The sequence below is a fragment of the Cuculus canorus genome, chromosome Z, assembly GCF_017976375.1.
Source record: "Cuculus canorus isolate bCucCan1 chromosome Z, bCucCan1.pri, whole genome shotgun sequence".
NCBI classification, from domain to species: domain Eukaryota; kingdom Metazoa; phylum Chordata; class Aves; order Cuculiformes; family Cuculidae; genus Cuculus; species Cuculus canorus.
The window spans coordinates 8,615,980-8,636,682 of NC_071441.1; the positions used below are offsets into that span (position 1 = coordinate 8,615,980).

The 20,703-nt window shown below is 41.6% G+C and overlaps 1 protein-coding gene across 3 annotated transcripts in view; it reads left to right on the plus strand.

Annotated features, from left to right (window-relative positions):
* Positions 1-1,325: 1,325 nt before the first annotated feature.
* The window catches only part of IL31RA (interleukin 31 receptor A), a 45,715-nt gene continuing 26,337 nt past the window's right edge, over positions 1,326-20,703 (plus strand). For 2 of the 3 annotated variants that reach the window (XM_054054865.1, XM_054054864.1), the window contains exons 1-6: positions 1,326-1,563; positions 9,793-9,852; positions 13,261-13,342; positions 15,336-15,632; positions 18,109-18,229; positions 20,364-20,545. In XM_054054865.1, the coding sequence (XP_053910840.1) occupies positions 9,817-9,852; positions 13,261-13,342; positions 15,336-15,632; positions 18,109-18,229; positions 20,364-20,545 (718 nt within the window). In that variant the 5' untranslated portion in view covers positions 1,326-1,563; positions 9,793-9,816. The remainder of the gene's footprint in view (positions 1,564-9,792; positions 9,853-13,260; positions 13,343-15,335; positions 15,633-18,108; positions 18,230-20,363; positions 20,546-20,703) is intronic. The other variant, XM_054054866.1, reaches the window with a different exon arrangement.

The following is a 20,703-nucleotide window of genomic DNA, read 5'->3' on the forward strand; positions in this document are numbered from 1 at the left end:
CCAAATATTGGTATGTATGGTAATGTGTTTTAATTACAGTACTTGCAGATAGTAGAGGAATCTTAGAAACATCAAAGCAATTGACAATGCAGCCTTATACTGAGGTCATGAATGGTGGGGACAGGGCAGCATCATTCAAAATGTACTAAGGGAATCAACAGGCCACCTGGCAGAGATTGATGATTAGCTAAAGAGGGTGATGGCCAAGGAGTGCTCCCAGAGCTGGAATGGGTGCTGAGCTCGTGTGCTCAAATGGCTGCTGTGAGGGAAAGAGGCATGCGAAACCACGAGCTGGACAATTCACAGCAGTAGGAATGAGTTAATTGATTGGGCATAAGCCCACCAGCAGCTTGACTGGAGTCAGGGCTTGTGCTTGTGGGATTTTTCTCTCAGTTATCCTGCTCATTTACGGAGTGGGATCAACAGCGAGACTGGTCTGGGTAGTTACGGTAGGCAAAAAAACTAACCAACAACCAACCAGAGTAGAAAAGGTTAAATTGTGACAGCTGACAGATAATTGCCGCAAGTAATTGTGGTGCATGTGCAGAGCAGTTTGAAACTGAACTTTCAAACTCTGAAATACGAACCTGCTGCTCGCTAGTGACAGCCATGTGGGCTGCTCCTGACTTCTTCTGACACCTGAACCACACAAAGGGGCATTTCCTGAATCCTCACATTAATGAATAGGCATGAACTCATGGCACTGTGGTCTTTTGCTTGTGGACTATGACATGGCAGACCAGGGGCTTGGAGAGTGGAAACAAGGCAAAAATCGTGCAGAAGAAAGGTCTTGGAAGTGGGATGATGTGCTGGAGATGAGAGATGTGGAGACAAAAGCTGGGGGAGGCTGTCGTCCTTGGCTGGTAATGCTTGGGGCTGGTAACAGTGAGCAGCTGTGGACAACTCTAATATTACTGGCTTTAAAATAAGCATCTCTATCCCGATCTGCTACAGTTTGTCTTGCCGGTGACACTAGTGCAGGATGAACGCATTTATTGTCTGTTATGGATCTCTTCCTGTGTTAGTGCCAAGACCTCTCTATGCTATCTGTATCGATAAAGATGTTAAAATGCAATATCTGTTCCTGGAGAGTGCTTTGAAAGGGCAGTCAGTGCTTAGTAAGAAGCACATTACTGGAGATTTTGGATTTCCATTTACTAACGTCACAGCGTCACTCTTAATTGCCATATTGCTTCTAATTCCTTTTATTCGTTTTTATCGTGGTGATGGCTGCAGTTTTCTTTTACATCATTAACGGGGATGCACCTTGGTTTTAAAAGGCGCGGTCACTTCAGTTGTTGCTGTCACTCACAGTGATGCCCTAAAGAGCGCCGGGAGTGCGCGCTGCGGTCGCCGCTCAGCGAGCGCCCATCGCTCTCGCGTCTGCGGACACATTCACGCCGTTTCAAGGCGGGCGGCGCTGCCGGCGCGGGGGCGGTGGCTTCTGCCTTTCGGAATCGCGGGGAGAGGAGTTCCTCTAGCGGATGAGCCTGGTGCCTTCTGCCCGTCTCGTTCCGTCCCTTCGCGGGGAAGGCGAAGCGCGGCGCCCGTTCGGCAGATGCGGTGAGTGAGAAGGGGTTTTAGCGCCGGGTCCCTGGGGGCGTTTTGGTTAGAGTGAAGCGTTGGGGGAGTGTGGGGTTCTTCCCGGGAGCGTTACCCGAGTGAGTCTCTACCAGCACTGATACGTGCTTGCCTGCGCACCCCTTCCCAGATGTGCACCCCTCCTCCCTCCCGGATATGTGTATCCTCTCCTCGCCCCCCAGGTGTGCGCACACTCCCCTCCCCAGATGCGCACACACTCCCCTCCCCAGATGTGCACACACTCCCCTCCCCAGATGCGCACACACTCCCCCCCCAGATGTGCACACACTCCCCCCCCAGATGTGCACACACTCCCCCCCCAGATGTGCACACACTCCCCCCCCAGATGCGCACACACTCCCCTCCCCAGATGCGCACACACTCCCCTCCCCAGATGTGCACACACTCCCCTCCCCAGATGCGCACACACTCCCCCCCCAGATGCGCACACACTCCCCCCCCAGATGTGCACACACTCCCCCCCCAGATGTGCACACACTCCCCCCCCAGATGTGCACACACTCCCCCCCCAGATGCGCACACACTCCCCTCCCCAGATGTGCGTCCCAGGCTGGGAGCAGCGCACATTTCCATGTTTCTCTGGGCCAAGCCGCTGCTTTCAATTCCTCTCCTTCATGAGGCTGTAAGAATTGAAACTTCCCATTTGTCTGATTGCGTTTGTCTCTTCTTGAGAAGAACGTGATGCACACGCTTGGCAGTGGCGTTCTTTGTGCAGACAATGATGAGCTCTCGGAATGTTCACAATGTGTGCGGTCATCACAGGCAGTGAAAGCTCTTTCCCAACTGCTGGCTGCTTGAATTGCTTGTATTTGCTCAGCTTTTCCCAAAGTGATGTACAGATCTAAGTACACCAGCCCTGTACTTCTGTGCTTGCAGAGTTTCTGCTTCCTGTGAAAAAATGGTTTAATATTGTGTTTGAGTACATATCTGCGTTATCAGCCGCATGCCCTCCTGCTTAAATTGGGGAAGCTGCTCACAACTTCGCATCTGTTGTCTTTTAAAGATGATTGCTCAAAGTAGTTGAAATCCAGCTTCTAGACTCTTATGTGCAAGTTAACACACTGAGCAAGATAATTTTTTCATGCCTGAAGGAAGCTTAGTGTATTGGGCAAAAGAACGGAAATGGTCAGTTCACGTTTTTCTGTAAGATAGAGGCTAATCAGCACAAAGCAGGTCTCAAAAGGGAAAAAAGCAGAGGGGAAAACAACTTTAGCCTGTTATTGTAGAGGTTGCAGTATTGAATGTTTAAAAGCTTCATTTTTTTTGTATAATAATCATGTAAAACTAGGACTTTTTTGTATTGTTTGGTCATATTCAATTAAAACATGCCATACTGGGAGATCTCAGAATGTATCTGATGTTAGTAGGTCCTATGGAGCCTGGTTTCACAGTATCATGCCACGTTACAGCCAGCAGTTTTGACAGAGATATAAAAACACTGTCAGTACATTTTATAGTATAGGTAGTAAACAGAAGAAAACCAGGATATACATAAGCTTTATGAAGTGGTCTGAATTAACAGAGTGATATGGCAGTTGTCTGATGCAGGTCAACATCAGCATAAATATATTTGGGATTAAAGAATACAGAGAATGCTCAACAGGACAAAGAATTCTTGGAAAGAAGTAAAGAGTTTTTTAGATGATTGGGTGCTCTGGGGGGGGGGGGAAAAAGGTTCTGTTTAGGTGTACAGTAAGAGGAATAGCAGATAGGTGTCTTGGTAGTGATATGTTCCTGTTACGAAGTACATGAGGTTTTTACTATCCAATAGTGAAAGGTGGGGAGGAATAGGTGAAAGGGAGCTGTGCGGGGGCCTCACTGTTACGTTATACATTCACTGCATTAATTCAATGAAGACCGTAGCTCGCTTTTGTCCATCTGTCTCTGACTATTCAGGTATTGTGTCCACACTTCAGGAAGGGTGTGAAATACTGGAGAGCCTTCAGAAGAAAATACAAATTAAAAAAACCCAAAGGAAATGGAAAACAGCTTACAGAGGACTTAACGTGTACTCTTTACGTTTATATGAGGTTGAGATTAATACATGAAAGGATACTCGATAGTGGGAGTGTAAGCGAGCTTCTTAATCACTGTGGAGAAGGTATGAGAAGAAATGGTACATAGGTGTTTTTTATCACAGAATCACAGAATCACAAGGTTGGAAAGGACCCATTGGATCATCGAGTCCAACCGTTCCTAACACTCCCTAAACCATGTCCCTAAGCACTTCATCCACCCGTTCCTTAAACACCTCCAGGGAAGGCGACTCCACCACCTCCCTGGGCAGCCTGTTCCAGTGCCCAATGACTCTTACTGTGAAGAATTTTTTTCTGATATCCAACCTGAACCTCCCCTGACGGAGCTTCAGGCCATTCCCTCTAGTCCTGTCCCCTGTAACTTGGGAGAAGAGCCCAGCTCCCTCCTCTCCACAACCTCCTTTCAGGTAGTTGTAGAGAGTAATAAGGTCTCCCCTCAGCCTCCTCTTCTCAAGGCTAAACAACCCCAGCTCTCTCAGCCGCTCCTCATAAGACTTGTTCTCCAGCCCCCTCACCAGCTTTGTTGCTCTTCTCTGGACACGCTCCAGAGCCTCAACATCCTTCTTGTGGTGAGGGGCCCAGAACTGAACACAGTACTCAAGATGCGGTCTCACCAGTGCCGAGTACAGAGGGAGAATAACCTCCCTGGACCTGCTGGTGACCCCATTTCTGATACAAGCCAAGATGCCGTTGGCCTTCTTGGCCACCTGGGCACACTGCTGGCTCATGTTCAGTCGGCTGTCAACCAGCACCCCCAGGTCCTTCTCTTCCGTGCAGCTCTCCAGCCATTCTTCCCCCAGTCTGTAGCGCTGCATAGGGTTGTTGTGCCCCAAGTGCAGGACCCGGCATTTGGTCTTGTTAAACCTCATCCCATTGGTCTCGGCCCAGCAGTCCAGCCTGTTCAGATCCCTTTGCAGAGCCTCCCTACCCTCCAGCAGATCCACGCTTCCTCCCAGCTTAGTGTCATCTGCAAACTTGCTAAGGGTGCACTCGATGCCTTCATCCAGGTCATTGATAAAGACATTGAACAGGGCTGGGCCCAGTACCGAGCCCTGAGGAACTCCACTTGTGACCGGCCTCCAGCTGGAGTTAACTCCATTGACCACCACTCTCTGGGCCCGACCATCCAACCAGTTTTCAACCCAGGAGAGTGTGCGCCTGTCCAGGCCAGAGGCTGACAGTTTCTGGAGCAGAATGCTGTGAGAAACTGTGTCAAAGGCTTTACTGAAGTCCAAGAAGACTACGTCCACAGCCTTTCCCCCATCCAGTAGTTGAGTGATTTTGTCATAGAAGGTGATCAGGTTAGTTTGGCAAGATCTAATATTTATATTCTAAATAAACTCCCAAGGCCAAGAATAAGTGATGCAATAGCAGCTTTAAGTGCAAAACACTATTAGCTGATTCTGTGTTTACAGTGTTTTCTAGAATATATGGTTTAATCTCTTTCTCAGAATGGTGTAATTTGTTTACAGGTAAGCTGCAGAGTCACAGTCTTCTGAGTGATAAGAAAGTATGAAAGTAAGGTTTTGCACTTTTTGTTCCCTTTCTGTCTTGTGCCTGTGGGGTCACCGGATTACCCGTGTTGTTCTCTGCGTTCTTGTAAATCTTGCAGCACTACAGTAGGACAGGGGCTATAATGATATCCTTCATTTTTGGGGCTGTAGCTGATCCCCTGAACAGTTCAGGAAGGTTTTTATTGGCTTTTTCATGAAACACAGTTTGCTAACATTATTTAAGTGGGGATGTGTTTTACTATGGAATATCTGGAAGTGGTCTTAGTTGACAGGACAAGGTGAACTGGTGCTCTGAAGTAGTGCAGAAAATCTTCCTTCTAACTTTCTGACAGGTGTGTTTTCTGTACAAACTTGAGGTAAAAACCACCTGAAGGAGGACAGACCACTGTCTCTTGGTGACAGTTCTGTTTCTTTAAAGCTTGATGTATGGGTCCTGCTGCCCTGGGCATCCATTTTTCTCCCCTAGTTGCTTCCTGTGGCAGAGGCTTCTTGTTCTGCACCTTTGTTTGAACGACTGTGCTCAAGGACGAGGCACAAAGGCAACCGTCTCATCTAATGTCTCACTAACTGAAAATGTCTGGCGCACAGTTGTCTCTCAAAGTAGGTTCTTGCAGCCAAAACAGGACTTTGTACTCACTCACGCACTGAGCTTAAGAAAGCTCCAAGACCAAACCTGTACATAAAACTTGTTTAAGCCCTGACCTGGCTGTTTTTTCTTTCTCAGTGAGGAAAAAGACCAGGAATGCCAGTGCCACTACAAGAGCTGATGTTCTCAATGTCCTATCGCCAACATTCAGTGGTAGTGATATTAATGGCCAGGCCTTTCTTATAGTGAGTGTTATAAAATCAGATACAATCTTATGATTAAAATGGAAAAAAAACTAATACATAAAAATAAAGAAATTAAATCTTCTTCTGTGTTTGTTGCTTTAAGCTTTAAGCTTTTTCTCTAAAAATTAAGTCTTTATTATGATGTATAACATGTTAATTAGCTAACAAATATTTGTTTTGCAGGTTTTTTATTTAGCTGTGTGTTTTATACCTTAAGATACATTTAGAGCCTGAATTGCTATGCCTCTTCAGAGATTCATGAATTATATTCTATTTACTAGATAGGTGTTAATTATTTTTCTGTATTTGTGCCAAGCTACATTTAGGTAAAAATTGGAGTTTAAATACAATCTACAGCATTTTGTATTAAAATGTATTAATATTCAATATGCTGTTAAATATTGTTCTATAATCACAGAATCACAAGGTTGGAAAGGACCCATTGGATCATCGAGTCCAACCATTCCTAACACTCCCTAAACCATGTCCCTAAGCACTTCATCCACCCTTTCCTTAAACACCTCCAGGGAAGGCGACTCGACCACCTCCCTGGGCAGCCTGTTCCAGTACCCAATGACTCTTACTGTGAAGAATTTTTTTCTGATATCCAACCTGAACCTCCCCTGGCGGAGCTTCAGGCCATTCCCTCTTGTCCTGTCCCCTGTCACTAGGGAGAAGAGGCCAGCTCCCTCCTCTCCACAACCTCCTTTCAGGTAGTTGTAGAGAGTAATAAGGTCTCCCCTCAGCCTCCTCTTCTCCAGGCTAAACAACCCCAGCTCTCTCAGCCGCTCCTCGTAAGACTTGTTCTCCAGCCCCCTCACCAGCTTTGTTGCTCTCCTCTGGACACACTCCAGAGCCTCAACATCCTTCTTGTGGTGAGGGGTCCAGAACTGAACACAGTATTCAAGGTGCGGTCTCACCAGTGCTGAGTACAGAGGGAGAATAACCTCCCTGGACCTGCTGGTGACCCCATTTCTGATACAAGCCAAGATGCCGTTGGCCTTCTTGGCCACCTGGGCACACTGCTGGCTCATGTTCAGTCGGCTGTCAACCAGCACCCCCAGGTCCTTCTCTTCCGTGCAGCTTTCCAGCCATTCTTCCCCCAGTCTGTAGCGCTGCATAGGGTTGTTGTGCCCCAAGTGCAGGACCCGGCATTTGGCCTTGTTAAACCTCATGCCATTGGCCTCAGCCCAGTGGTCCAGCCTGTTCCGATCCCTTTGCAGAGCCTCCCTACCCTCCAGCAGATCCACGCTTCCTCCCAGCTTAGTGTCATCTGCAAACTTGCTGAGGGTGCACTCAATGCCTTAATCCAGGTCATTGATAAAGACATTGAACAGAGCTGGACCCAGTACTGAGCCCTGAGGAACTCCACTTGTGACTGACCTCCAGCTGGAGTTAACTCCATTTACCACCACTCTCTGGGCCCGGCCATCCAACCAGTTTTCCACCCAGGAGAGTGTGCGCCTGTCCAGGCCAGAGGCTGACAGTTTCTGAAGCAGAATGCTGTGAGAAACTGTGTCAAAGGCTTTACTGAAGTCCAAGAAGACTACATCCACAGCCTTTCCCCCATCCAGTAGTCGAGTGATTAATAAAGGGTTTATCAAAACATGTTTTGCATCTGTAACTCTAGGCTATATGAAGCAAAAAAATGGTTATCAGCGGTTACTAGCTGAACTTGACCTTTCCTGGTCACTATGTCCTTCAGGATTTTAGAACAAAAGGATCTTAACCTTCTGTGCCTATTTTATTATTTGTTTAGAGAATGAAGTAGGAAAACAGCTTTCCTGCTTTTTCAGTTTCCAGTTGATTTGCAGCTTTTAAATTAACAAGTCATTGAACCTGATGAATACAGACTTTGTTTCTACTTTTTTTCTTCCCCACTATGGCATTTTTAGAACAAGTTTTGAGGTCAGAAGCTAGCACAGCGTTTCAAGGGACTACTCCTTGCTGCTCCTTTGAATGTGTCCATAAATTTAGTAGTTTCTATTTTCTCCATAAGTATGTGTTGTTTGAATTTATTTAAGTGATTTTAGTAGATGTTGGCAGCATTGTTTTGCGGTAGGCTGTCATAATTTCAAATAGGTTTATTTTTCAAAAGAAAGTATGCTTAAATTCCACTTAGAACAAGTTCTCTTTAAATGTTAAAATTTTACACCTTATTCATCCTGGTCTGAGGTTCAGGTGACTATGTTTAGCTCTGTGGGTAATGAAGCCGGTGGGCTCAGGATTTTTCACTTCAGTGTCTGTCATTTTTCCCCGTGGATGAGATTGTCAGTGCATAATTTATAGGGATTAGAGAGTTGGGAAAAGCCTTAAGTTGTCCCTCACATCTGTTACTTTCTCTGTTAGGTTTAAACATCCTTCTCTCTGACCTATACAGAGAAATCTCCATGTTCCTCTTCTGATGCTCACCGGTACTTGCCCTTGATAGACTTCTGGCCAGTCCTGGAAGCTGATGCTTTTACACCCTGTTTTCTGTGAAGGAAACCGAATTTCATCTTCAGATCGTTTGTCTGAAGTGTTCTCTTTCCCTCTAGGATTTGATTTACATAAACACTGATGGATTTGAATCTTGGGAGTTCTGAAAACTAATGGTTATAGCTTTTCAAAATGCGTGACACTGCAACGTTACGTCCCAGAGGGGTGAAGCGCAGGGCCAGGCTGCCGGCACTCGGCACGGGCTGATCTGGTACAGGGCAAAGTCTGTCTCTCCTTACGGTGGAATGGTAGCAATTGCTGCTAAAGACTGAATAGGTAGCGGTGGCTATTCGGCTTCTTTCCTCTTGCATAGTTAGAAGAGTGTTGGACTTAGTTGGAAAGGATGCCCTGTCAGGTTCCAACAAAGATGTTAGAAATTTTTGAAGATGACTGGGCTTACGTTTTATATAGGCTAGAGGCATGCTGCCTTTCCATTTATGGGTGTACCATCTTCTTTATTGACTGAGTAACAGCTACACTGCATGCAGAAGTATATGTGTTGTTAAAAACAACCTTAGAACTGGATCCGAATGGAAAAAGCTTTCCTGTCCTGATATGGGGTGAAGAGTGTTTTAGAAATAGTCCTAAGTAGAGCATAGAGAGAAGTTACTTTGGTTAGTTTTTCTCTCTGACTTTTTTAAAGTTTTAAACCATAGCTCTTCGAAGCACTTACATTTCAAAACAGAAAACCAAGAGTTTTTCTGTATTGGGGAAGTCTTATTTCATCAACTATGTTACAAAATTTTTATTTATTTAATGATGTCTTCACTGAGATTGCTTCTTCCTGCAAGAAATCTGGCTTTGGTGAATCATTTTTTTAACAGTTGAAGAAGACAGTTCAGTTTATTCTATTTGTTCAGCCATCAGGTTTTAGCTTTTGTAAGTATTTTTCAGTGAAGTACTTCTGAATTTACAATGTGACTTTCACTAGGGAATGTTCTTTCAGCACTTTTATATATGTCATCTTTTAAGTAAACAGTGATTGAGTCATTTAGTCGTGTACCAGTGTAGTGACAACCACGTAAGACGTTGAGCGGGGCTGTAACCTGCGGAGTCAGTGCCCTGGTCTTTGACGTGTAGGAAGTAGCAGCTGGCATGTCAAATAACTGGCCGCTATCTGATATTGGAGAAAGTGGAAGGAAATGCAACTTAGCATCAGGACTGAGCTAAACTAACTGCTCACAGCTAGGAAGAAAGGTCAAGGAGGTCTGTCCCCCAAGTCTTCTTGTCTATTTCACCCACTCAGCTGCCTGTCAAATCATGTGGCAAGATGCTTGCATTTGCTAACAGAGCACAAATATATTTTTTTGCTTATTTTTCTGCTGTTCTAGCAAGTGGAAGCAACTTACTGTGTGATGAGCACTAGAGCAGCACTAGAAAACCGGGAAAAGGTAAGCATGGGTGTGGGACAAAGTGCTTCCTGAGTATGGATTAGATCTTTGGCTGTTTAAGATTTCCGCTGAGCATCTGGAACTAGAATTTTTTGAAGGCTTGTAACTTGGCATTGCAGCCAGATTTGGAGTGTCAAATCTTTTAGTGCTGTGCTCCGCTGCAGTGGCATATGTGGCAGAGTGTGGTTTTTCTGGCATAAGCATAAATAAAAAAAATGTTTTTGTTTTTCCAGTGCTTCTGAGTTCAAATTCTTTACTAAAAAAGCCTGGAGCTAGTCAAGGGAATATGACAAAAAAAAAAAAAGAAGAAGTGCTTTCCTTATTCTTGGAAATAGCTGAGCCTGAAATGCAGCCTCTTCTGTTTCCTGTCACCTCAAAAATAGCAAACGAGCATATGCATCATATCAGCAGAAACTGTTAGAGCTTTGCCAAGTTGTAAGCAAAGAAGGAGTGAGAAGTTTCTGATAAACTTAATAGGCTTTTTCCTTTTTTTTATGTATAGCAGATTGTTCTTCATCTCCCTGCTAGAGTTTTTGTACCCTTTCTATGCTTTAACTAAGGCTGTAGTTCCACTTGTACTGTATTTTTATTTTTCTCACTTACTCACAGTAAAGTCAGATAAAATAATTAAACTTCTAGAAGAAGGGCAGCTGCTTCAAGATCAAGTCCATGTCAACTCATGGTTGCTTTTTTTGCATTGGACCTTCTATTGAAATTGGTTGTTAATTTTATTAAGAGTATTTCTTAAATTGATTCTTTGAGACTGAAAGGGACTTTGCGTGTCGTACCTCGGGAGAACCATGATCTGCCTCTTGTTCTTGGTAGTGACTGATCTTTTTTAGTAGTCCGTAAAGTAGAAATAACCCATTATTTCTATTTAGAGAAGTGTAATCAAATGTGGTATTGACAGCTGTTCTTTGGACATTGCTTTTCTCTCATTTTGCTTAATTCTTTTGTAGTTGTGCGTACTTGAAATGCTGCTGCCGCCTTTTTGGTCTGGAAGCGGTTGTTACTTCACATCATCTTATGGCAACTTTTACTGCTTTTTGTTAATGTGTTATTGTTTGGTGAATTGAAGGAAGAAGTCAATCACTATGGGAAATTCTTTAATTAGTCATGGCCATAATATGTAAGCTTTATATTCTATGGTTCATTCGGACAAGTGGAAAGCCTGTGTTTTAAACTATAGGTTTTGTTTCATGAAGTCAATACAGATGAGGCAGTGAGCTTTACATTGCTAGCAGAACTCTACATAAAAGAAACTATAGGGCTTCATTATTTAAGTGCCTTAAGCTCTTTCCTGTAAATAATTATATGTATGCTTATCTTAACATGTCACATAGGACTTCGTATTCTCATGAGTGAGCATATCATCCAAGATTAAAGCAATATTCATAGACCTGTTACAAAAAGATTTTATTTGACTAATAAAATTGTTCTAAAAATAAAAAAGAAATGCTTACACCAGTGTAGAATCTCTAACTCGTTATTGGTTTGTATTTTGCTTAATGTTCCTCCTTTGTCAGGTAGTTTTGAATTAGGAACCTCATCTTCTAGTGCTCTTGCTTATTTTGCTTGGTTTTGTTGGTATTGATAGTTACCTTTGAAGGGTGTTGGTTTTCTGCAACTACTAATCTCCTAGATGAAATACAAACTGCATCAGTGTTCACCACAGCTGCTTAGCAATCATTGGTGTGTGCTCCTATGAAACTGGCAAGCCTTTTTTAGAATAATCATTATGATTTGATTTCTTTGTTTTTGAATGAAATGTTATTTTCTTGTAGTGATGACTTTAGGACAGAATGGAAGTTCTCATCAGCATTGCCATAGCCTATATTAATGCTAAAATGTACAAATAATTATCAAAATATTTTTAGATCTCCATCTATTTTTAATTCTGTACCTACTGGCAGAGAATACTTGGAACAATTACTTAAGCTGCTTTGTTTCTATTGCCATCAATACTACAATTTGTCTTTAGAACTACTTTGAGAACAAGAACTTGCACCGTGGGTAATTAAAGTAGTTCTAGAGTCTCTCTTTGTAATTGCTCTGTTTTTTTGCTGGTACACATTTTGCTACAGCTATGTTTTAGGAGTGTCACAGCGGGCAACCTTCTCCCTCATTTTTCTTTCTATCCCATGTGTCCTTTTCATTTCCCCCTCCCTCCCGATTCAAACTGTCATAGCCTCAAAGTTTATAAAGTGATTTCTGAGACTCAAAATAATATTTAAGAGAAGTTCTGGCAGAAACTGAGCACAAAGAATTTTTTTGCCATGTTTTTTTAGATTTCTGTAGATTTTATTTTGTAGCAAAACCAAAGACGTTTTTGTGGAAGGGATAATAACTTAGAGCAGAACTCCTTCTGCCTATATCCCACCTATAGACAGATGTCTGTCCCAAACAGTGACTTGGGGCACACCTGCTTCCTGGCATTGTGCGTACCTGTAGAAGGAGGAGATGCTTTGTTTGGTCTGAAGGCTGCTGGTGTACCTATTCTAGGGAGACAGCAGCTCCTCAGATAAATCTGAATGTGAAACAGGAACTGTAACTAACTGCAGAAATAGGAATGCCTGGCTTTGGCTTATGTACATAGCAGCTATTAATATAATATTGGACCCTAGGTCCTCATCTGCTGAGTGTGTGAGTGATGACAGCAATGCCTGAAGCAAGGGGAGTGTTTGGTTTCTGACATTTTTTTCCTGGAAAGCCTGGATTCAGCTGTACCTTTAGAATTTAGAATCGTTCTAATTCTTTGCTTTCCTCCTCCTTACCCCAGAGTTTTGGGTTACTTTGGCTGCACAGCAGTTCAGATTCAAAGAGCAAGCTAAAGACTTGCCTTGCATTTGCAGAGTGTCCTCGAGTGTGGTGCCTGGGACACTTACCTGGGATAAAGACAATGTGAATTCACCCTCTTTGGGGTCCGTGATCACCTAAGACTGTAGCCCTCTTCCAGAACAATTATTTTATTAGTTGGTGATGCACAAGAGATGTAGATCATTCCTTCTCCTGAAACAGCTTTCCTTTTAGAATAGAGCTCACTCTGCAAAGTGACTGCTCAGAAGGCGGTTGGTCAGGCTGCATTTCAAGTGGATATAGATGTATTTCTTACCAATTCTTTACATGATCCTTGAAAGGTAAATTACTGAAGTTGGATTGCATTGCCCTCAGAAGGATTTTATATGCACTTAACTCTCTTTTCGTTATAGGAAATGTATATACTTATCTTACGAAAACTGCATCGAATTCCTCCTGTTGCACAGGAAAATAACAGAATAAACAATACTTGAATTGAATGCAAGTGAGAAATGCTAAATAGCATTATTAACTCTTACACAAATGCTTACAAAGTATTACTGGGGCATCTTTACTTGAAACTTAATATTTTTATTTTTTATTTTGTGACAGTGTTTCCTGCTCACAATCACTGAAAAAGAAATGTTCTGCTGTTTGATTTGGATGGTTGTCCTGCTCTGCAGTTCTATGGCTGGTATGTTTTTTGGTTATTAGCAACTGTATTGCCATAAGAAAGTTTTCCAAAAGGTGACCTTGTCCAAATGAAATCTCAAAGTTCTGAAAATTTAAAAAAAAAAGTATTTTAGAAATAGAAGTTAGGTGATTGAATAAGTAGTATACAGTACAGAGAGAAAAAAAATCATTTATAGCGCTCTCAATATCCTTTTGTGGAATGTTAATTATGATCATAATAGACTGGATTTGAGTGGGGTTTTTTTATTTGAACTGCAAAAGAAAAAGTATTTTAAAACTTAGTTAACTGTTTCACTGCAGCACAAGATATAGAAGGGAAATCTGCCTCTGGAAGTTATATCATAGTCCAATTCTTATTGGGTTGTAAAGGCTGGTAACTTTGGAAATCTGCTGATGGAACAAATTAATTTTTATCACAGGAGCACTTAAAATGCAGTTAATATCTGCTGGTTTTGAAGTCAAATATTACCTCTTCAGAGATTCATGCAATGACTACTAATGTTCTAATGCTCTCATTCCTAGTTTTAAAAGTCTTCTAGTAATATGTGACTTTGTTTTTTGGGTGTGGTGTTGCATTCAGTTTAAGCCAGCACAGGTAACAGCTGAAGTTAGAAGAGCAGGTAGTTCTGCACTCTCTCCAACTTTTATCTCCCTGTGCTTCAGCAGGAATACATGATTATGTGGCTAGTTGTGAAGCAGGGAGGAATCTTATCTGGATGGAAAATGATGTTTTTTTGCCATGCTTTTGTTTTTCATCAGTATCGGTTTCCTTTTGGTTTACTACACAGTCAGCTCTGATGTGCAGAGGGGATAACAGCAGTTGGAAAGCGGTTGAAGGTTAAAGATGCGTCCTGTGGCGACAGTGCCACTTTAAACTGATTAAGTTGGTTTTTGTGGGTTAGAACAGGAAATCACAAGGGCAGATTGAAATAATGACTTTAACATGACTTTGAAAGTTCGTGTGTAATTTATCACGTATGACTTAACGTACAACAGAAATTTATTATATAATGGTATTTGTGTCTTAAATTGTTTGTTATTACTGGGAGGAAGGGCGCCTATGTTTGTAGACCTTACAACCAAGAGTCAGTTTTGTGCAGTAAAACGTGTAAAATGACCATTAGTGTGAATTTGAAACCGGAAGAAATATCTTTGAAACAAGAAGGACACAGAAGGAAACATATAGAGCAATTTACAGTTAATGCACTCAAAAATGAGAGAACTACCAGAAAACAAGGATGGAAGTTTAATATTTGATTCCCTTTCATTCCTACATTCTGTCTGTGAAAGCTGGGGTTTTCTTTGCTTTTTACTTAGCAGATTTATTTATGCAATTTGACTTTGTGAAATAAGTAGGAGGCAAAAAAAACCCCAAACTCAACGCAGCTAGCTCCTTGCAGGACTTGCAGTGCAGTGATTCTTGCAGTGTTTGACAGCTTTGTTGCTGAATTAATTCGTTCAGCCTGCTTCTTTTTTCCTTTTACATGCATTTTGAATACAATTCCTGCACTGTATCTGGGAATTTAAATTCTATGAGGAGTAAAAGTATGAATGAGATATTAAAATATATTGCAGCTTAGTTGTAAATTTTAAACTTACTGGTTTGATGTGTTTTCTGATAAAGTAATTAGTAATGATAACATGTAAATGGTATGCGTACCTTTTAAGTACAGGAATGTTTTTTTGAAAACTGCTTTAAAAGACAACAGTCTCTTTTCTTCATTTTCAACGATTAAAAACCATTTGCGTTGAACTGTCTCAATTATTTCTGGAAAGGTACGGAAATGTAATTATTATATAGTAACTATGGTAGTGTAGTACCTGATGGGAACGGAGTTTCCAAACAGCAATATCTAAATCATAAGTAGCTGAGCACTTTATTTGAACTCCATAGGAAAAAAACCTAATTAAATTACCTATATACAGAAAAATAATTTTTACGCTGGTATTTTAAGATTAATTAGTTTTTATGATATATTTGATTTTGGTTTTAGATGAAAACTCTATTGGAGATGCTGACATTTTTCCCTCATCTCCTGAAATTGAAAGAGGATCCACCCTGAAACTCTTTTGTGTTCTTGGGAAACACTACACACCTCACAGAAATGCAAGCCACATCATCTGGAAGTTGAATCATGAATTGATTTCTCAGGAAAACTATGACATTGTGAATGAGACTGTATCTAGTGTAACCATCCATAATTTCACTTACAGTAAAGCTCATGTGAAATGCTTCACTAAGTACTTGGGCCAGGAACAGCTTTTGGTTCACACAGAAGTTAAATCTGGATGTAAGTAATTTTAACATTTTAATAACTTACTGTATATTGTTAAAACTACTACTTTATTTTTTTCGGCTTTTAACATTGTAAAGCTATTTGCGTATCTCCTTTTGTTTCATTAAATAAAGCGTGAAATTTCAGGCACTCCTTACCGACACTGGTCCGTAAACTTCTCTGACCCTGACCTCTGGCCAGCTGAAGTGGGCGGAAGTTTTCTGTTGAACTTAGAGAGTACTAGATCTGACTCTTTTGTTATGCCTTCTGTCTACCCTAGCCAACTTTAGCTTTCTCCAGAATGGATTTTCTCTGTAATCATCTGTTCCAAAGAAATTATTCTCAAGTTGTTTTGGGGAGAAGTTTACAGGACAAATTTGTCTGCAAATTCACGAATTTATTGGACGGATTAAGTCCAGATTATACTAATTTGTGCCTGGAGGCCCTGTTCTAGTAAAGAAGCAATAGATGCAGAAAAATCATAGAATCATAGAACGAGAATCCCAATCATGGGATTGTTGTGACCCAACTGCAGGACTCACCTGACTTTGAATCTTGTATAAGTGGCCTTGACTATTCAATCCAGCCTGTCCAGGTCGCTCTGTAGAGACCTCCTGCCCTCAAGCATATGAACACTTCTGGAGAACTGCATGCTGTCTGCAAACTTGCTGAGGGACCACTCAATCCCCTCATCCAGACCATTGATGAAGGTATTGAACAGATGTGGCTCAAACACTGAGCCCTAGGAAACACTGCTTCTGACCAGCCGCCAACTGATTTTAACTCCATTCACCACGACTTTCTGGGTATGGCAATCCAGCCAGTTTTTTGCCCTATGGTAAAACATGTTGCTGGGCAGCCTACCATAGCTCACCTTGTCTGAGCAGGTGGTTTGGTGGTTTGGAAAAGACCTCTTGGATCATCGAGTCCACCATTTCTATCAACCACTAAACCATGTCCCTGAGCACCTCATCTACCTGTCTTTTAAATACCTCCAGGGACGGTGACTCCACCCCCTCCCTGGGCTGCTGTGCCAGTGCCCAGTGACCCTTGCTGTGAAAAATTTTTTCCTGATGTCAAGCCTGAACCTCCCCTGGCGGAGCTCGAGGCCGTTCCCGCTTGTCCTGTCCTCTGTCACATGGGAGAAGAGGCCAGCTTCCTCCTCTCCACAACCTCCTTCTGGGTAGTTGTAGAGAGCAATAAGGTCTCCCCTCAGCCTCCTCCAGGTTAAACAACCCCAGCTCTCTCAGCTGCTCCTCATAAGACTTGTTCTCCAGCCCCTCACCAGCTTCATTTCTCTTCTCTGGACACACTCCAGAGCCTCAACATCCTTCTTGTAGTGAGGGATTCAAGGTGTGGTCTCACCAGTGCCGAGTACAGGGGCAGAATAACCTCCCTGGAACTGCTGGCAACACCGTTTCTGATACACGTCAAGATGTCGTTGGCCTTCTTGGCCCCCTGGGCACACTGCTGGCTCATGTTCAGTCTCTGCCGCCCAACAACCCCAGGTCCTTCTCCTCTGTACAGCTCTCCAGCCACTCTTCAGCCACTCTTCCCCCAGTCTATAGCACTGCATGGGGTTGCTGTGCCCCAAGTGCAGGACCCGGCATTTGGCCTTGTTAAACCTCATGCCATTGGCCTCAGCCCAACCTCCCTACCCTCCAGCAGATCGAACAGTAGTAGGTACTGTCTGTCTGTGAAGATTAGTGTGCCATAAGCTTGTCAATAAAAGTAAGATCTTTTGAGTGTTATGTTAAGCGGGGCAGAAAAGTACTGTTTTGAAGAGAGGGCTTTTTCAAAAGTAGTTTATTTCACTGGGCACAGTTGTCTTCCTTTCAATTTCTTCTGTTGAGTGAATAAGTCTGGCTTTAACAAAGAAGTCTTTGAGGGTGTTACATATTTACAGATGACTTCAGACTACAGAGATTGCAAAGGATTGTTTCCTTGGTGCTATCTTGCTTATAAGATAAAGAAAGTCCAGAATTAGTGATCTTTTCAAGGCCATACAGATATTTTTCCCAGGAAGCTGCCTTCTGCGCGCCGAGGCCATTTGTCTGGGAAGGAACCAAGGGGAGTTTTATCTCTCGGAGAATGCCTTTTCCTGAACTTCTGTGCTATTTCTTTGTTTTTCTTTTATTCTCTGGACTGGTCTTGAGCTACAGGTGTATTGTGGGGGTATACACAGAGGTTTGGGACAATGTGTGTAGTGGTTTGATATAAGGTAGTTAAGGAGTCACCGCAAAAATGTCTTCAGGCCCACATAAGTACTTCTGAGAAACAGTTGGAGAAAATCTGTGTCTCCTCAGAGAAAGAGTGGGTTTGGTTTTGCTTTTGTGAGGAGTTTTGAGGGCAGTAAGAAATTATAAAATCAAGTGCTATGCAAGCCACTTAGGGAAGTTTGCCGTGTTCTGCTTTTTTGACCAACAAAATCAGTTGTACACTGAAGTTATTCATTTTTACTGGACTTTTTTTTTAATGTGCATCATTGTAGTTCAACCGGACGTACCAGAAAATATTTCCTGCATTTATTACTTTGATGTTGAACTTACCTGCAACTGGACTTCAAGGAGAGAAACAAATCTTTCAACTAACTATACTCTTTACCTAAAAGTGTAAGTATAGGATGTATTGGGAACACCAGCTCCCTTTCCCTCATATTTTGACTTAGGTTTAAAAAAAAGCTGCAAGTGTTGTGGGGCTCAGAGTCATTGCATTTCCTCAGGAATTTCATTTAATTTGGGTTTGGTAATGGCTGAAAAAATTACAAGCTGATACCTGTTTAGTATGCTGCATGAAGGAAATGAGTGTTTTCAACCTAATATTCAGTAGATAATTTAGTCAGATTCTGTTACATGAGAATTGATTTTAACTTTTTGCCTTGAAGTAATGTTACTAATTAGATCAAAAGCTGAGGAACACTGGTACAAATGGAGAATGGAGGTAGTTTGGGGGATCGTTTAACAGAAATTGTCTGTGTAACGAACTATCCTGGTTTAGAATGGGTAAAAAAGGTTGCTTCCTTCTCTACTTCAATAAAATCCCTGTTAGAACTATGGTATTAAAGTCTCTGTTGTTCGGCTTGCCACCAGTAGGACTTCACCGAAGTACCTTTGGGAGTTATAAGGTTGTGGTGACAGAATCCAGAGTTACTTCTCCTTTTTGGATTGCTCACCTCTGGGGATTCGTATTTACATATACTGATTCTGTAGTCTCATACTTTTTAATGTTTTTGTGACTCCATTCTAGCATCATGAATACTTGGTTCTTTTAGTTTCCGGTACATTTTAAATATTGTTTAGGAACTTTTTCATAAGTTACTGTGAAAATGGTGATGCCAGTGTTGTTTCAAGGCAGATTCTCAGATACAAATTTGAACGTAGTAGCACAGTTTTTGTCCAAAATATATTTGTCAATGTATTCTTCATAATAGTGCTGCTTGTGGTCCACTTTTTTTTCTGGCTAATTGAGACTCTAGGTAATATGATTTCATGAAGAGTTTTCTAAAATATCTGAAGTTATTTTTGAGAACTAAAGGCGTTCAGACTCCAAAGGACACATTTTTATTTTCAGTTATGCTAGCATATGGTATCTTGTTGATTTAAATTGTAGGACAGGAAAGCATCTTTAGTTTTATCTCCGTTTTAGCCTTTCACGTTTCTTAGGCAGAACTTTCTTGCTCCTTCTAGTGCTTCTACATTTTATAACTTGACTGAGTTTGTGAAACCATAAACAAGAACAGCTATTGAAAGTAAGTCTTAATATTGCTCCTTCCTGTACCAGCACAAATTTTTCTTTAACCACACAGTGAGTTGGATTGCAGAACTATTTCCAGTAAAATCTAATCATTAATTTTACTTGAGATAACTCCCCAGCTGAGTTTACTGTAAGCACTGGTACGTGGGAGCAGAGACCTGTGGATGGAAACAAGCAGCTATATGTGTTACGGAGGTAGGACTGCTTTTTGTAGCAGTGCAGGCTTACAATCGTTTAAAAATGTTTACGAAATACCAGCCTCAAACTGTTAGGGTTTTTTTTTTTTTGCATTATGCACATTATCTGCTTGCTTACTGCCTAACATGGTATGAATTTTTATTTGTTGAGAAATTTCTCTGTGGGTCAGTAGAACAAAATTAATTTTGTTAGTTTTTGTATCCCACACTGTATATTGTGGAAGTGTAGGCTGTAAAGACAGCCTATCACCAGTGTGTTCTTTCAGGAAAATCTCTCAATTTTCTATTACTTCGTAATAGCTTTGCAGTGGAACAATTAGGCTTTTTTTCTGTTTTTATAGACGAACAAAAGCTTGTTATCACAGTTCCGTGTGGCATGTTTTACTCACTATATCTATATATCTGTTTGTAGTTTTAAAAGGAGGTCTTGTGTGGAGTTAGATGATTTCCCTTCCTTTTGAGATTTTAATCTGAAATAATAATAGCATGTGGAATCCCTCGTTAAGGCATTTCTACTCTTCATTATTGATCCTGGAAGACTGTCCTACTAATTACAATTAAAACTAATTGAGTCGATGCAGGCTATTGCTATGCGTTAGCAGAAGCAATGCAGTGAGGAAAGAGTATTTGTTTGCACAAACCTGTGATCAAAGGAGATGATGACTGGTAAAAATGTCCTGCAACCTCAAAACCATATAAATAATAATAAAATAGTAACTCAACAATCAGTTTTAATCATTATAAGAAAATCCTAGAACTTCTAACTCATTTACTCTTCTCTTGTTGTTTTTTTTAGGATGGCAATAGGAAGCATGACTCCTTCCAAAACAATTCACACCTGTCCAAGCAAAAAGGAGTCGTGTTCATTTCGGCATCCGCATGTTCCATATAGTAGTCATTTTTATTTTCAGGTGAAAGCTGAAAATATTTTGGGTGAAGCCTCATCAGATTGTGTTCTTATAGCTGTGAAAAATATAGGTAACTAAAAAAAAAGTTAAATATAAAGCAGTGTATGTTGTGCTAACTACACACTTCACAATTCTTTTTACCTCCGTGCAGCTTAGAGAACTCTGAAACATATTGTGTAATCAGAGTTGGTTTGCACAGAAGAAACTAATGACAAAAAAACAGTGTAA